Below are 18781 nucleotides of genomic sequence, written 5' to 3' on the forward strand. Positions count from 1 at the left end.
TTAGCAGTATGACTAAATTACCTTTTTTTTTTACATCTATGAGATTAATGATTTATGCTTTACCAACCATGCCATTTGCTAATTGTTCCACAATTAGCACTTGGAAATCATGACTGCATGATGGCCTGCTGTTTCAGGACCTGTGGTTTTAACTCCGCAAGGGTCGGTGATATTACATTACATTACATTATAGGCATTTAGCAGACGCTCTTATCCAGAGCGACTTACACAACTTTTTACATAGCACTTTACATTGTATCCATTTATACAGCTGGATATATACTGAAGCAACGCAGGTTAAGTACCTTGCTCAAGGGTACAACGGCAGTGTCCTTACCCGGGATTCGAACCTGCGACCTTTCGGTTACGAGCGCAGTTCCTTACCCACTGTGCCACACTCCGTCCCTATGATATGCTAAGTGCATTGTGTCAGTCGCACATACAGCTGTGAATCTGACATGTCTGCTATGTTCGGTTGTAAAGTCTCACATTTTTCCTTGACCTTTGTTTCACGGCAACCTCAGTATAAATCTTTATGTAGATTTCTTGCCCCTGTAATTGACTGTGAAGAAAGTGCATGAATGAATACAGTTATGTCTGAGACTGAGTCTTTTGCATGCTGGTAACCTCTCTCGCTGTTTGCATTGGCCTTGTCCTCATCACCATTGGCATCATTTATTTCCACTGTTCTTGGCAATGTTGAGTCTCGTCATTCGCAATCCTATAATCATAGCTCTGTCAGCTTCCCAGAGCACGCTCACTCTCAATGCACGCGTGAGATTGTTTGGGTGAGTGGAGATCAGCATTCGTCTCCCCCGCTGATTTCATCCCTCGCTAGCAACAACGGTGATGATGGCTATTTTAATTCTGTTACACTTCAGCGGGAAACGATTCCCGTTTATCGAACCCGGGCCCCAACCAACTCCTCCGAAGGAGCACAATAACTGTGTACATGGAGAATGGGTTATAGGGTCTTAGAAGTGCTTTGACAATCTTTATCCCATCAGATAAGAGGCACAAAGTAAATTAACACACGTGATGGGGGGCAAGGAAGGCATTGCCTCTTCCACAGTGTGCAGCCATGAGTACTGCAGATAAGGGCTGTCATTGATGAATTGGATTTTTTAGCCCATCAACATTTGCAGCCATAACAAAATGGAGAAAATAAAATAACATTCCAAAAAATTGAGATAGTCCTCTGGAATTGCTTGTAGGGAAATTGAATGTATTCGCCTTTGCGCGAGTGGAGTCTTTTTATCTAGATGTGTACTATTCACTGAAGTATTAGTCACGAACTGTCTCTGTTACATACACACACAAGTGTGGCTGTGTATATGCATGCATGTACAGTGTGTGTGTGTGTGTGTGTGTGTAATATCACTCAAGTGTTGTTTATGAATTCTCTATTGCTCACATACTGTACACATACACGCTTGACCACACCCATCAATACTGAAATGCATGATGATTATAGGAGAAGTAGGGGACACGTACAAATGAAATGTGAAGATGTTTAGCATCGGAAACTAAATGGTTTAATTGACAGCCAACTGTGAATTGTATTGTGCTACTCAGAAGGGTCTGTGTAGACTGCATTGTTGTTCAAGCGTTTACTTTGAACAACAAAACGGCTGGAGCGGTTCAGTGATGTGCTGAGAAATACACGTGTGTCCTTTTTTTGCCACACTTTGCACTGAAGGTAATAAAAAGCACTTCAGTACATTTTTTATCAATGATTTAATTTATATAGATTGATTGCAATAGGCATAGAAAGAATCACTGATCTATACAAAGGCACACACACAAACAAACACACACGGGCACGCAACGGGCGCACACGTATTGTATATGCAGTTGCGGTAGTGCTCGGCTGGAAGCTGCAGATCACCATAATCCTATAAGTATAGCAGTTCCCTATAACAACTGAGCTATGCTGCACTAGAGGGGGGAAATATTGAATAAAAACACTGCTGAAGCATTGATTCCCCATTCATATTAGCAGCCTTTGAGCTGGAAAGACATTCAGTTTCAGCTTGACTTGCCTTTGTTTGTGTGTTTTGAGGCTACGCAGAGTGAATTGTATGTTTGTTTTTTTTTTGGGGGGGGGAGATTGCCAAACAGCCATATACCAGCAGCCTACCATTGCGGAGGCTGGAGGCTGCACTCTTCTTCTGTGGTGATCCCTGTGGGAGATAGGTTGGTATGGGGCTCTGAGAGAGATTTACTCAATGTGCTCTCACTTTACCAGAATCACAGGAGGATGCAGAACTGAGAACTATTTTTTTTTTTCCTTACTGTTCACACTTTATAAATCCCAACTTTATGGCTGATCAGGGGAAGAGAACTCCATTTCCCCCTCCTCTGGCATTCGCCTGCAGTTGTTGACAACTCGTAGGCAACAGGCTGCACTGTACTGGGAAGTCTGGCAAACGGTCTTTCATAAAGGGGCGCTGCAAGGGCCGGTAAATTCTGTTTCAGGTGCCTTTGGAGACAATGAGCAAAGCAGCAAAGCTCTGCCAAGCCCTACACAACCCATATATTTCCTTGTTAAGCATCTAAAGCGTTTTTGGCAACGGCAGACCCCATATTTATGGTGCTGGTTTAGCACTGGGGCAAATACTAGTAAACACTGTGCAGGGATATTGGCGGGGGGGAGGGGTCTCAATAAAATGCCAGCAGGATTATAATGTAATGAGTAGTAGGCTAAGCAGAGAGTGGCTTGAAATGGTCTTGGGGAAAAAGGTCTGAAAAGGAAAGGAAAACAATGTAGATGTTGCTGAAGAAGTAGTTTATATGCATTGAAGCAGTGAGGGACAGCAAGCTGACCCCTTCTGTGCAGGTGGTAGACCTTTTAACTCGCTGCATTAATAGTTTCTTCTGGTTGGAGCTCAAATGCATTTGGTAAGATCACAGAAATGTGACCTATGAGATTGCAAGAGAAGATGTATTATACTGTAGCAGACAAAATAATAGTAAACTGCCTGAGAAGAGGCAGGCAAAAGTCGTACTTGAATAACGCTCAATATTGGATACACACACACACACGCACGCACACACACACGCATGCATACACACACCCTCTAATACGCCTGCACACACAGAGGCGCTCAAGCACATGCATGCATATGTATACACATCCCATCTCAGAATCAGATGTCGGACACATGCACACACATGCACACTAAGCTACTAACTCCATTGCACATGGGCAGATCAATATTTCTGTTGAATGTCCATGAGCATCCATGAAATGAGCTTCCACATTTGAGCTTCCTGTGTTTTGCTGAAAATTACATTTGCACAAAGACATAAATATATGAACATTTAACTGAATACGAACATGTGCCAGCAATGAGCTCAAGCCAAAAGCCTAATGCATAAACTGCAGAATGCGTAAGCATGCAGAAGTGTGTGCAGGATTGCCACTGTTATTGTTTGCTGTGCTTCACTTTCATAGTTGTTCACCCGGAAAAGCGTTGCGCCTTGAAGATGTCACATAACGTATCCGTGCTCTCTTCCTTCCTCAACCCCACCACCCCTTAAAAGGGGGAGAGAGAAAAAAATCCAGTCAGAAATCAAATTAATAACTTTAATGAATTTTTAAGTTGGAATGTTTCAGGACATTTAGTGCTTTTTGTGGCTGCTGAATGGGTAAAATGGGTCTTTATTGAGTGGATTAGTGCTGTCCTTTAAATGCATGATGCTGATGGCTTTGTGTCCTCCTTCCCCCAGCTGCATCCCATTAACGCCTCTGAGATAAGTGATGACTGCTGGGCCTCTGCCTTTTCTCTACCTTCCCTTTTATTTCTTATTCACCTTCCCATTCGAAGGGAGGGGGTTGAATTTGTAACGTAATGTCGTATTTCCTGTGCTGTCCTCAATGACACTGAAAACACATCCATTCTTTAAAGCGGCACACTATCATGCCTAGAGGGCAAATCGCTGCTGTCCCAGTTCTTCTGCGCCCTCATACCATTTTTAATAATCTCGTTTCTGCCATGGGCTCTTTTCTTTCTTCTCTCAAAAACAATATTGTTCTGGTTTTATGAAAAAAGTAATACCTGCAACATGGGAAAGGGGACATTTTTTATATCCTCGTGTATTCGAAAGCCGTGCTTCATCAAAGCAAAGCAGTCTATTTGTTTAACGCAAAATAAAAGGAAAATTGTTTAATTAATGAGTAGCCGTGGCTGATGGTGTAAAAGTGTCTGATGCTTTTAAGGAAAAGAAATGTATGAATTACAAATAAAATTGTACCATCGAGTTCATCGTGCTGTACATCTTTGATGTTATTCTGTGTGCAGGGACACCAAGTGAAGCACAACAGTCTGCAATGCCATCAAAAGCTACAGTGGATTCTGATTCGCCCTCTGATCTTAGTCTCTCTGGACACATACAGAGTCCTCCTATGTGCCTGCAATTCTCACATCGGGATGGGAGCGGGGGGTGCCAACGTCATGCCGTTTTTCCACTTGCAAGCAATACAGAAACCAGCCCCTGCCGCTCAAAGACAACCAAGAGGGAGAGGACTGCTCAGTGGTGTGCTTAGAGTCGTGAAGAAAATCCTTAACTGAGCATTACATTTTTTTTTTTTCTTTTGCGGCTTCCAGAGTTAGCCAATACGTCTACCGATAGCACTGTGAGCCTGCTCGACTGAATATGAGCTGCTCTTTCTGTTACTGGAATTTTTTTAAATGGCCTCCAAAAAACCTTAACTATAAACTATTGAACATAGTCTTAAAATATTCTAAAAGCATTGCCGCTGTGCCTCAAGCAGTTAATATATATTTATTTTCTTGACTTTGCTTAATTTTTCATTCAGCACTTCAGAACTAAGTGGCAAAGCAATGCTTTACGCAGTTGTGAATTCAAGGTTTAACGTAGATATATATCGTTTTTACTGGCAAATCTTTCTTTTGCCAACCATGGTAACATAACCACATTTGCTTTAAGGTTATTATCTTGTACCATTTATGCAATTAGTAAAGTTTGCTGTTCTATGAAAAGGCACATTTTCTGATGTTCTATAAATGTGTGAAATAGTGAGGTGCTTTGAATGAGACTGTTTCACTCCACCACTCACGTTTCAATCCCTCCTCTCCTCATTCCCTTTTCTTGCTATGTATTATCACTAGATTCATGAACCCCATTTACAAGACTGGATGTTTTGTTGTTATTATTGTCCAACATAAGTAGGTCACCAGTTCTCTCCAAATGATTTTCTGTACTGGCCTGAATATTATAGTTATGTCTTCCTAGAGGAAACGTGCGCACACACACACACATACATATTTTCTTTTTATACATTTTATAAACATGATGTGATGCTGAAGAATTGCCTTGTGTTCCTTGTGTAACACATGAGGTGTTACTGTCATTTCGATTCAGGCAAAATGTGCTCATTTCTAATGTTACACCTGAGCATGCAGTTCATTTTCTCTTGCCTCCTAACCTCCATGCAAACTCAATGTCTGGTTCCCTTCTGTGCGCACCATGCATCTGTGTGCTATTTAATGTGCCTCTCTTCACGACACGAAAAAGGTAGCAGTCAAGTCATCAGTGTCAACATTGGCATTGTGGTAACATTTGGGTTAGAGGTGGGGGGAGGGGGGGAGGGGGGGCTTCCATTTTGTACTCTCTTACACAGAGCTGTCTGACTTGCTCCACATAAAACAGCATCGCTCTTTGAAATTCTGTTAGTGCATGTTGTTATTACCATTTATATTAAGAGCACCCGGGACATATAGCTATGTCTGAAACATGCTCTACAAGGCGAAGGTACGTTTTTATTTCTTCAGAGAGGGGGCCGCAAAGTATATAAAAATGTTTTTGACATGTTCGTAAGTCAAGCCCCACGCTGGCGAACGCACAGGTAGAAATTGCCTTTGAGTAGTAAGAATGGATTTCATTCATATGCGGTGAGAAAAAAGGAAAAGAAAACAGTGTCGGTCAGGAAGAGGAAAAGAGGGAGGGGGGGGTGAGCAGGAACATGTTGGAGAAGAGAGGAGACGGGGAGGGGAGGGGAGGGGTGAGGAATCTTTGGGAACAGAGAGGGGATTTGCTTTGGCAGCGCGCTCGTTCATCTCCCCTCCGACATTGACGGCCGTTGTTTCAGAGGAATAAGTGGGCAAATCAATAAAGGGGCTTAGCTGCTCAGACCCAACATGATGAAAAATGGAGTGGAGTGCGATGCAGGTGTTCTGCCCCCTTTGAGGACGCTTAGAATATTTGTAATAATAATGCATTAGCGTGTCACCCGTTCATATGGCTACATAATACCCTCGTTTTTGTTTTTCTTCTCTTTAAATTTTTTCCCTCCCATACTGTGGCTATAATTAGACTCAAATCACGGCTGCCTCGGTGTGTAAAATATGCACATGTGTACACGTGTTTTAATTGGTTGCTACTCACACCCACATGCATTTAAGCCCAGTGTAGGGGAAAGTCCATTGAGAACGAGGGAGACATATGACTGTGTAATCGCACACGCCTAAGTTAATCTGAGAATTGGCTTGCGCTGGATCTTCGCAGTAATAATGTATGAGCACCGTGGGTTTTTACACACGCACGCAAACGGGGCTGAATTCTTAATGAGTCACGCGAAACAGCACAAATTAAAGCAGCCATTGCATATTTAAAACTCACAAGCAAGGATTATAAATCATTTAAATTGTGCAAAGGTATGAAGGCTACCAGTTTCAGTCTGCATTCATTGAACCTCAGCATTTTTATGTGAGATCCTCCAGCCGTTATCTGACCTTGTCCCATGTCCTTAAAGGCATACTATTCATGATTTTTTACTTTAAAACTATGATCAAATAACCATGCGTATCTATGGCATATGTATGATGCACTGGCAATCTCTGTCTTTATGCACTTTTGCCAAATTTGTGCACCTTTATCCGTATTTGTTATTTTTAAATTGTGTTTGGGATATTTCTGGGCAATCTCTTCTGTATGTTAACAAAACCGCTATGTTAGGTCGGGCACTCGGGGTGAGTGGGCGGGGTTAAACACAGAACCACAGCGTGGCTAAAACAATCCTGCACAGTATGCCTTTAAGTATCTGTTGTTGTTCCTTTTTTTCTGTTCTTTTGGACCCTCTTTTAAATTTACTCCACTCGTCTTTGTACGAGGTCGGTGTTGTGCTTGAATATATTGGGCAGAAGACAGATATGCAGTCAAAAGGTCTGGGTTATTTGTTCCGAGAACTCACCTGAGGATGAGTTTATTGTCCTGTTTTACAGTACTTACTCTTGGAGTCCTCTCTGTGGATGACCTAGTCTATAATACTTTCCTGTGTGTGTGTGTGTGTGTGTGTGTGTGTGTGTGTGTGTGCACATGTGGGTATACGTATGTGTTCTCCAAGTCCTTGGAACTTTATCATAATTGGCACAAGATTTATTGTAATAAGCTTGGATGAAGGACAAATTGGTCCAAGGAATTGTAGTTGTTGTTTCCCACGTTGAAGACTTGATTAAACTGTGCCCTTGTAATTGAGCATTTTCTGTGGAATATGGTCATTATTTTCTGTCGTTTTAAATCTGCTTGATTGTTGAGTAGCAGGTTTGTGTGAGTGCAGTCTAGTATAGATTGTCTGTGCCAAACACAATGAGTAAATTAAGCCTTAGAGACAGCTAATTGGCTAATGCAGTTAAGAGTGTTTGAATTGAGATAGATGGTCAATATGTTTATCCTTGAACACTTAGAAGAACGACAAATGATCACCCTTAGCCCCCTGTTAAAGGAACTCGGGAAACAGCTGATTAGTTTTAATTAGCAGATTGGGTGACTTCTCTTTGTGACTTTGATTTTAATGAGAGATGTTTATTGGTTTTTCACAATTGTTCAATTGCCAGTACAGCTGCCAGCTGGAATTGTGTCATTATTGGTTAAAGGAAGTCATATTTCTCAAAGGTGACCCTCGCTGAGTTAGAGCAAGGGTTCAAACCCAAGAAGCCTTGAGCAGATCGAATCAGTTGACAGGCAGGCATTTGACAGATTCGAAAACCATTCCTGAAAAACAACAAGCCACCATTTTCAAAGGCCCCCATCCACAGAAGATGCTGTGCTGCTGTGTAGATCCAAGAGATTTGGCAAGAGTCTCTCTGAAATCGCCCTCCTCTGAACTAAAGGAGCACGAGGAACGACAGATCCCCCAAGGCAGCGATGCATGTTTCTGTTTTAGCCGTTTTATGAGAGGAACGTTAGCGAAGCGCCCAGGGTCTTTGCTTCTCCCTCTTCTGCAGGCCTGTCTCTCTGTGTTTGGTGCAAGGGGAGGTCCTGTCTAATCTCCCTATTGGGACAGGCGGGTGCTCTGTCGCCCTTCACAAGGTCAGGATTTATTCTGAAGGCCACAGAGCCCCTCTCCCAGCAGTCTCCCAGAATGGGCCCTTGACCTCTGCCTCCGGGGCCCAACTTCACCAGTCTCTCATCATGCTCTCGTAGACATAGCCTGCAGTATGTGCATTCAGGGAGAGCAGGGAGCGGGAGGGAGCGGGGGGTAGACCGAAAGAGGACAGAGACAAAGAGAGAAGCTCTCTGTACAGTGCATTGCTTTATTGAAGTTGCTATATATGTTAATATCTTCTAAAATATTTATAACATACATACAACCTTGTGTTGTCATTCTTTTTATTATTGTTATTGCACTTTTTATTATTACAGATTATTTTTTACTGTTGCTGTTGCCATTCATTTAAAAAAAGCCCTTCACTGTTTTAGTGTATGCATTTTCTTTTTACTTTTTTGTTTGTTTGTTTTGACAAGTTATTTGCTGTTATTTGGCAGGACAGCATGCAGCCATGCCACTTAAGTATGCCTGGATGTGACGCAGAAGGAGGGAGGGTGAGAGCCAGAGAGCGCTGGCTGGAGCTTTACCGGAGCCATGCTAATGATGTCAATCCCTGACTCCGTTCATCTCAGGATTGAGATCTGTTGAAAAGGCCCATATTGAGGCTTTAGCGCGGGCTTGTGTTTGCTCTTTATTTGGAGGATGGGAATGTTGGCACCGCTCTACCCCTCCGCCAGCCCCAGGGGAGCTCGCGCACTGCTTTGTATGAAGTGCTGAGGGGCTGTGATCAGGCTGGGAGATCAGTGATAACTATGAGCGACCTGTTGTTAATAGCCCTCGCAGAGCCACGCACCCCCGGCAGGATTACAGCGTGCGCTTACAGACCTGATAGAAATCTGTTTGCTCCCGTAAGCCTATGCATATTTGTACAGGGTTTTCAAGCAGCTGGGAAAGACTTGGCATTTTAGCACATGTTTGTTTTCACGCATATCAATGAGATTCCCCAGTAAACTTGTTTTGGATTTTTGCCATTTTTTTTTTTCCAAACATGGCAAAGTGTCTTATTTGAAATTAACTTTTTTAAACACAACATTTGACATCGTTTGTTTCCTTAAAAGCTATCCTGAGTCTCTGTGACACAGGAGGTTTCATAAGCACTGTCTCGGAAGGCTTTTTTATATTAATGCACATCATAATGACCAGATTGCTTGGAGGTCAACACACTTGGAGATGACTGTTGAGTGAGAAAGCCCAGCCAATCCTTTCTGGTGGGCAAAATGATAATGTAGCCAGCTACAAGGCCTCATTAAGTGAAGATAATGTATTTTGGAATGGCTGTCAATGGCACGGGCACCTCTTTTTTTCCATGCGTCTGAATAAATTATCAGCACGTCTGGATGTGAATGCGCAAGTAATTTGCCACTTAGCATAATCTATTATCCACAGTATTGCAAGACCCTATGATTCATCCCATTATCCCTCCAAATACAGCCGCCCCGACGTGTTCCGCAGCACCTACTCGCAGGAGTAAAGTGAAGCGGGGGCCGCCGGAATCATTATCCGAGCCATCGCGGTGCCCGCGCTCTCCGAACAGGCCATTTTGCTCGCCGTGCTGCAGGAGGAGTTCTCCCCAGCAGCACGGCCTCAGTCACGAGCCCAGGGATGGGTTTTGCATTCCTTCTGCATCGCGGATCATTTTCCAGAATACAGATGAAGGATGCTGCGCTGCCTGTCATTCCTTCCTCGCCGCCGAATGCAATCTGACTGCCCAATCGCAGCCTTTTGGCGCGGAAGACGGCGTAAATATGCGAGACCTCGCGCCGCAACTCCGGCTTCGGCCTGTTTACCAAACGACGTCTAGACCGGCCCCGCTGACGCTTTGTGTGCTTCGCGTGCTTCCGCATTCATCGCAGGGATCTTATTATTATTATTTTCATTAATCATTGTCAGGGAGACGCCGGAGCCTTCCCTGAAAGCGTTTAGGTTCATTTTGTTCTGTTATAAATGCAAAAAAAAAATGCACGGTATGCCATACATATTAGGAGAACACAGAAGCGTTTACCGCAGAAATAGATCAAAGGAGCCGCAAATAAGGCTTTATGTAAGGATTAGGGTGGTGTGGAAAATGAAACTGGCACAATATTGACAATGTTTATCTAGAAATACATGTTTTTTTTTTCTTCTTTCGTTCCTTTTTTTTTCACTAGCACATATTGCGCTGCCTGACAGCTTCATTTTTTCCCCCCCCGCACGTCAGTGCATAAGTAGATCGGGAGAGGTTCTGTCATGCCTAATGTCGGACACAGTTTCAGAAATGAAAGGTGCTCGTTTGTTAAACTCAGCCACTGTCTGTGGCTCCACTGAGGCTTCACATTTCCTGCCTGGTTTTGGGCGAAGGAGAGAATTCTGCTTACGCCGCCGTCCTTCCCTCATCGCCTGCATCTGATGGGGGCTCGGAGAGCAGTGCGGGGGCCCCTGGGGGCCCTCAGGGGCTCGTGTGCCGTCGCTGTGATGCACATCCTGTGCGGCTCAGGCACTCTCACCTTCAGAGAATTGCGGGGCGAGTGTTTGCCGCGTGACGCAACGGAGGCTGTGCAGATCGCATGCCGCACGCGGCGCAAAGCGCTTCGTCGTGGGGCGGGTGTGAGCTGGAGTCCCTGTGACTCAGACTGCACGTCTCCATGACAACCGCTGGATGCAGAGGGCGGGTTTGCGCCAGCGAGAATCCGGAGAAACCGGAGCCGGTGCCTAACAAAGTACCTTGACCTCACTGTCTGCGATATTCAAACAGGGAAAGGCATTAGCACTGTGATGTGAAAAACATTCAAGGTCAGTGGCGCAGCCAGAGGGGCTAGCTCAGGGGTGGGAAAGCTCATTCCTGGACGGTTGGCGTGTATGTCGGCTTTTTCTCCTCCGCCAATTACCCCTCCTCAATTGGCTAATTAGCTGTATACTCCAATGCTGGTCCGTCTGAAGATTAGATTAAAGTGAAATATTTCATAAACACATGTAAACACATGGATATATATATATATATATATATATATATATATATACTCTAGCTAAAGAAAATGTAACATTTCAAACTTAATTTATATTTTACTTTGTGAGCCCTGGTATTTAAAAATTAGCACTAGGGCGTCTTCAATTTTTTTAAATTCTAAAACTGTAATGCATTCAGCAACCAAGTTCCTGCTTTCTTAACCAATGTTTTGCTGCTAAAACAAGCCCATTCTTTTTTTTCTGGACTGTCAGAAAAGGGTTTGGCTTTCTTTGTATGAACAGTGTTGAAATGGGACCTCATCCCAGTGATTTTCTTCTTCTTCCTTTTCGGCTGCCTCTGGGTGATTTCCATGCATTCTGCGGAACATTCTGGCTTTGTGATGTGTCATCTCCATCACTGCTCTCATTTTCATGTGGGACGGCGTCTGTATTCAACAGAGTGAACATGTTTTTCACTATTGTTGAGATGTCTGTTTGCATTTATCTCTGTCATAGGTTTTGTCATAATCACTTTGGCTTTCTGCGGTGTCTCTCTCTGAAGATGTTTTCCTGGAACTGCTCGAGATATCGTTTTGTCCTCTCTCTTTACACAAATTTTGAAATTGTGTATTGTCAGTTCTCCCTTCCTGTCTGGTTCAGTTCCGGAATAGCTCGCCCTGTTGCTTCTCTGGCTACTGTACACTGTTCACACCACGTAATTGAGGCATCTCCCAGACTAAACAGATCTCAAATTTCTAACAGAAACTGACGACTTGCATAAAGTGTTTGGTAAGGCAGCTAGCTCTATAAGCATTTTGCTATAACAAGCAATTCCTCCAGTCACTTCTGCTGGGACAATGAGCAGATAATTAGTTGCATTACTACATTGCTAAATTAGTTATACTGAATTTTATGTATAGAACCTAAAAAATGGTTGCTATCTTATCAGAATATTATTCATAATTTTGGGGATCCCATCCACACCCAATGCTGGCATGGTGAGGATTTGATGTTGACCTGTAGGCTACATTTTTGTAACATTTTTTGTAACATTTCAGCTAGCATATCACTCTGAACATTTATAAAGTGACACACAGTTAGAACACTGATAGATTTAAAGAGTATTTGTAGCCTACTATACATACTGCGCATAAGATATTGTGTAACTAAGCAGGCATTGGAACAGGCATTGTTAACCTTTTCCTCTCTTCCTTCCAGATGCAGATCTATATGTACAACTCAGATGATTTTGACAGCCTCCACGCAGCCATTCATGAAAACAGAATAATTGCTGCCATGGCAGTGTTCTTTCAGGTGAGATTTGAGTTTTATATACCTTTTTTTGTTTGTTTTGTAGATCACTGGGATTCTAATGAGCTCTCTCTTTTTCAAAATAATATATCTGTTATTAGGTATGTAAAAAAATTCCCTTTTGGGGAAAGCATTTATGTCATAGTGGCTACCACTGTTGTGCTTTGGCAAAGCACAGAGTACTGGCGCTGAAAAGCTTCTGTGGTAGCCCCTTTGACCTAAGTGTGTTTTAGTTTTTTGAAGGGCGTTTCTTGATTTTATGTCCATCTTCTTTTGGATATTACAGCTGATGATTTGTTGCATTACTTCTGATTCTTCACAGGCCTTGCTCCCAGGAGCACTCTTTTTGATACAAACTTTTGATGTTTTCATTCCAACAGCTTATTTATCCTCTCGTTAATAATGTATCACGTGTTTGTTTTTTCGTCTTGTTTGAATGGGATGTAAGTTGTCAGTGCTCTTGCAAACATCATATCAAAAGAAGGCGAAATCAGGAAAAAAGTGTGTCCTTTGAAGTGTACACGTTTCTCAGAAGGAGAGAGTTAAAGTGCCTTTTGTGTGGTTCAAGCAATGTAATGTAATGTAGAGGGATATTAACACAGTGTCATCTTTGTTGCTATGAATTGGCAGGATTAAGCTCATTTAGTAGATTTGATACGTTGGATTAGATACCTTGCCATCTCACTTGCTCAAAATTCTCCAGTTCAGATCCTTTTCCCACAGAATGGTAATGGTATTTTCTCAATAAAGAGGTAAAAGTGCAGTATTGGAATATGTCATGACAGTGCTGCTCCTGAGGCAGAATTATCATGTCAGCAGAGCATACATCTCTTGCAATATATAGTATTCTATCAGGATGGTCTCCTCTCTCATGACAGATGATGTCTCATCAGGATACCAGAGTCCCCAAACAAAGGATCATATATGCTGAGAGTGGAATGGCACCAGTGTCATTATCAGTATCATTTCATTCCCCTTTTGTTGGTCTCTGACCCTGTGACACTGTGTGTCAAATCATTCCACTCAAGGCCATTAAGAGGCTTCGGTACGAGGCTGTAAAGGACGGCTGTGCTTCTATGTGTACATTCACATGAATCTTTCATGGATTGATGTTCTGGTGATGAGATGTGGTTATGGTGGACATTTGCACATATATAGTTATGTAATGTCTGCATTTCTAATCTTTTTCTCCTTGTAGTATTTTATTTGTTTTGCTGCCTTAACATTATAACCTAGGAAATTTGATCAAAGGTACAATCAACAGCTTCAAGATACCAGACCATACCTTGGAGAGAAACTAACACTCGTATGCTAATGGAAATGATAGAGAAATGGTGATATAAAGTATTCTGTTTCGGTTTATGCTGCTTATGTTGTCACATATCGGTTGGCATTTTTTCTGGTTTATTGTGTGTTTTATATGGTCACATTTCACATATCATTTCAATGCGTTTTGCAACCTATAATGCACAAGTGATTGAGGTAAATCACATGCTTTTGGACAGCCAGACGGGGCGTCTGGTCTGGCTTTGGAGGCTGTGCTTTGTAGTGGCGCAGGTGAGTGAGCGAGTGAGCGTCTGGATACGGCGGAAGAAAGGAGGAGAAAGCTGAGGGGGAGCGAAGGCCGTTAAATATGAATGAAACCGATTGCCCTCACTTCTGCAGGCTTTGATGTAACACTGGCTCAGGGCAGGCCGTCGCGCAGAGCGCGTGTCGACAGCGACTGGATCCAGGGCCAGAGGACGCTGAGAGCGGATCGATGGCGGTGCTTTCTGTCAGCCGCGGTCCAGGGGAGCGTAGAGAACGGCGGCGCTTCTGAGCGTGCGCCGGCTGACTGTAGAGCGGCCGCAGGACCTGCCGGGTTAATGGTGGCAGCGGGCTCAGCGCATACAGCCTCTCTCGCACACGGCCAGCTCATGCACCGGACGCAGCGTACACACAGCGTTCCACTGTGCACAAAGGGAATGACGCTAATACATAACGCATACACACTTATACACTCACATGCCGACATACACACATAAAGATATAACGCACGGACATTAATTCCAAATGTGCACACAAGTAACAATGTGCACACATGCTCACACGCATACGCACACACACATGCACGCTCACAGACACACACAAACAGGCACATGTACACATTGTCACCTAAGTGACAGGGTATTCAGGGTATTCACTCAGACTGGTGTTGTTTGTCACAGCCTGGTGGCTGGAGTTAAGATTGAAAGCTGATGGGTCCTCAGAGGGCCATTATCGTGAAGAAGCAACAAGTGGGGAAGGAAGGTTTTCCTGTTTGGTGATAACCTTAAAGCTGTCCTTCTCCCTCCATCTGTTCACACATCCCCGGCTAGCTCTTTTCCTCACCACTCCAGCCTAACAAATCAATACAGGAGACCACAACAAGCAGGCTGGGTTCAAATACCACACGTATTCAAATCTCTCAGTGTATCTGTGTATGTGTGTTTGTGTCGGTGTGTGGGTGTGGGTGCGTGCGTGAGAGAGGGAGAGAATGCGAGAGTGCCGTGAGTGTGTCTATGTGTCAGTGTTTATGACTGTGTACATGTTTATAGATCATGATGCTGTGCATTAATTAAACCATTTCAGCTGCCAAGGAATAGTATGGCCCAATAGATCTAGTGTCTGTTCAGGCACACATCACATCCAGTTCTACCGTCCTCCCTTTCACTTATCTCACAAAATATCCATCATAGTTTCCTCCCCCCATTTATTTTACTGTCTGTCCAAATCCAAGTTCACTAGTCTCTCACTATGTGAATGCACCTGAGTTTATACTTAGTAAATAAAAAGTAGTCTGAGTCAGTTAAATCAAAGCACAAGAGGTACATGCGATGAGTATGTTATTCGTCTTTTAATATTGAAGCTATACTGAAGTATTAATACTTGTTCATTTTTAAATATATTTCTCCAGTAAACGCTGCCTTTTGTAGTGGAGAACAGTGTACATTTTCATAATAAGGGCAGGTCTGCTGTGTTTGCCTGTGTCTTTGTTCTCTATATTTAGTCCTCCAAATGCACATTCTTCTGCTTAATTGCTGTGTGCAGAAGTAATTACAGCTGCTATTTTCAATGTGCAAACATGGTGATTTGTAAATAGCATAAATACACGTCCAGAGGTGAGATGGTTATTCTTCAGCTCCCAGGCAGGCTGAAATGGGACACAGGTGCAACTACGGCAAGCGGGAAGAGACATGCATGAGTCATACTGCACTATATAGCGTCCCTGTATCGTGTTTACAAGAATTAAAGCCACACTGTGCAATGAGGTTCTTTTCTTTTAAGACACAATTTGATTTAGTGGACCCTCGTTGCAATGCTTCAGTTAATTAGTTAAAATATTCTCTCCCCTCAGGGGGGAAAGCCAGAGAACAGAGGGGGGAGAGGGGTTAATTGAACGTGGAATGATAAGTAGGTTGGCGTTCGGCGTTTCTCCTCTGGTTCTGGACGTCGGCTCTTTTGGGGACCGACGGCGGTGACCGTCGGCGCGGTATCAATCGGAAAGGGCGGGCGGGCGACCCCGGTTCCCGCTGAGGTTTGCGGGGAGACGCGCTTTAAAAGGCAAACATTAATAATGAAAGTGCGATTCCCCCGCCGCCGGCGTCGTCCTGAAGCAGGCAGATCTGGCACAGAGCTGCTAAAATAAGCCCCTTGCTGATTGGGCCTCCCAGTTCAGCGCAGTCTTTTCCCATCCGCGCGACGCTGCCCGCTAACTCCTGCAGCCCCAGAGCTCTGGGATCGGCCATTTGGTCCTGGGCAGCCGCCGTGCCTCCAATCAATCAGCTCCCTGCCTGCTCGCGGGCCCCTGTCTCTCCCGCCTCGGCCCTTCATCCGTCTCCCCGTTCAGCCGGGCGAGTGCCAGGCCGGCCCTGGGAGGCGGGGCGCGGGGAATCGCCACGGCCGCGACGAGGGAAGGGGGCGGGGAGAGCTGCAGCCGGAGAGGGAGAGGAAGCCGTTGTTCCTGCTCGCCGTCGATTGTCGCCGTTTCGTCACTCGCCGCCCCAGAGAACGCTGCTGCTGCGGCTCCCTTGGCCTCGCGGCCCCCTTTTGAATTCCGTTTCATGTCGGGAGCCGTTGAGAGCGGAGGCTCCAGCGCACCGCGCGGATCTCCCACAGGCCTTTGAAACTGCACCGCGCGCTGCGTCGGAGGAAGGAACAGAGGCCAGGGGGAAGCCGAGGGGCCGGTGGAAGCACGTAAACGCTTTCCTGTGCGGCCCCTGGGATGGCTGTGCTGCTGGGCCGGACTCAGGCCTGCTGCAGTTCCACTGCTCGGGCCCCAGAGCTCGCCTGGCCTGGGACCAGCAACAGGAAGCCCTATTTATATCCTGGAGTACTATCCTGCGCAGGGAAACTTCAGGCAAATAAAGTGCTTTGGAGTCGACCAAAATGGATGGCTTGGGGCTCCTATTTGTCATTTTTAGCCTGCAGGAAATGAATGTGGAGAAGCGTTCTCTTGTTTTACTCTGACAGTTTTGATGGTAGTGTACAAACAACCTCTGCGCAGGAAGCTTAGCAGTTATTCTGTTTGTTTTGTGTGTGTGTGTTTATGTGTGTGTGTGTGTGTGTGTGTGTGTGAGTGTGTGATCCCTGTGTGAACCCCCAACAACAGGCTGTTTTTCAAAATAATCTATAGCACTGTTTCCCTCGCTAGAGAATGGCAATATCTGCATGCCATTGCAAACAATCCCTCCTGCTGTTGCCAACCATCCTCCCCCCCATTAAAAAATAATCATAATAAAAAATAACTCTTTCTAATTTTGCCTTGGAATGAAAGGCTTATGATCATCAAGTGTTTTTTTCCCTCTCATGTGTGTACTGGTGAAAGCCCAACATGCACAAATCTACTCCCCACCACAGTGCCTTTTTCCTTCTCTTCCTTTAACTCACACCATTATTTACAGAGCTGTTGCATGGAGTGATTTATTGATTTATTTATGTATTTATTTTTAATCCCAAGTCCAGAGCTGTAACAGAATTGCCAATGATCATGTCTGTCCCCATTCCCCGCCCCAGCCACGGTACTGAACACCACTGGAGCTAGGATGTAGTAATCACCACATAATACGAGCATATGTGCTGCTCTCAATCCCTCCTGAAAAACCGCTTGATGAATAAAGCATGGCCGTTTCTGACACGAGCGTGTAACTGCATGCATAGTTAAATTCCGAAACTCAGCCTCCTATCAACAGTTTATGTCTCGTGCACGTCTTGAAAAACAAGACTATGAATAATAAAGAGTACGCACACAGCAAGAATCCCTGTTCCTCTGCTGCTTTGACATCAGTACGCACTCAAAAGGACGCAGAGGGGCTTTTGACTGGCCTCTGCGGTACAGTTGAGGCCCGTTGCGGTTTGCTGGGGTGTCTGGTGAGCGGGTGGCTTCTGCCCGCCGTCCCCTTGGGCGGGGCGCGTGTTCCGACTCGGAGATGGTCGTGTGAGACGAGAGCGATCCGCCGCCGCTGGGCGTAGAGGCCAGATCTGAGGTGCAGTCTCTTGTTCCTCCGCAGGTCGGGGTGAAGGACAACCCGGCCGTGGACCCCATCATTCATGGACTGAAGGGCGTGGTCCATCATGGTGAGTCCTTCTCCGCATGCTTACCGTTCACCTCTAGGCGTGGCATTAAATCCTGTACACTGGAGTCCAGCAAGCTACCCAGTTACATACATCAAGTACGTGTGTGTAAGTATATATAAAAGAGGAAAAAAGTATGCTTTGATAATATTGATATGTGATAAAAATGTGAATATTTTAGTGTTTGTGTGTAAAATATAAATTTTATCCGTACCAATACGGATGGTGCTAGATGCGTTTATCCTGTTCGTAAAACTAAATGACTAAAATAACATTTTTTTCAAGGCTTGTTGACGGGGGTAAAATAATGTTTGGGTAACCTCTGACTACCCATATTTATTACGTCTAAACAAACACAATTTAGTATTTAAACCAAAGTAAAGTAAATGTAGAAACCACTGACAACACTGGTTATTTTACTGTGTCCACTACAAGATATGCAGTAACAGACATAAACAGACGACTTCCTTCAAGACACCATTTGTGCTTGAATTACTTGCCTGGATATACTGTAGCCGCAACGTCAAATTACCACAGAAAGAATTCCACACTAACGGCGTAATGTGAAGTTTCCATGACGAGCCTTAGAGCTTCCTTTCTCCA

The 18781-nt window shown here is 44.4% G+C and overlaps 1 protein-coding gene across 1 annotated transcript in view; it reads left to right on the forward strand.

Annotated features, from left to right (window-relative positions):
* ptprga (protein tyrosine phosphatase receptor type Ga) overlaps positions 1–18781 on the forward strand; it is a 200072-nt gene that overhangs the window by 124899 nt on the left and 56392 nt on the right. The window contains exons 5-6 of the mRNA XM_035389363.1: positions 12494–12589; positions 18115–18181. Coding sequence (XP_035245254.1) covers positions 12494–12589; positions 18115–18181 — 163 coding nt within the window. The remainder of the gene's footprint in view (positions 1–12493; positions 12590–18114; positions 18182–18781) is intronic.

The sequence above is a fragment of the Anguilla anguilla genome, chromosome 13 (assembly GCF_013347855.1).
Source record: "Anguilla anguilla isolate fAngAng1 chromosome 13, fAngAng1.pri, whole genome shotgun sequence".
Taxonomy (NCBI): domain Eukaryota; kingdom Metazoa; phylum Chordata; class Actinopteri; order Anguilliformes; family Anguillidae; genus Anguilla; species Anguilla anguilla.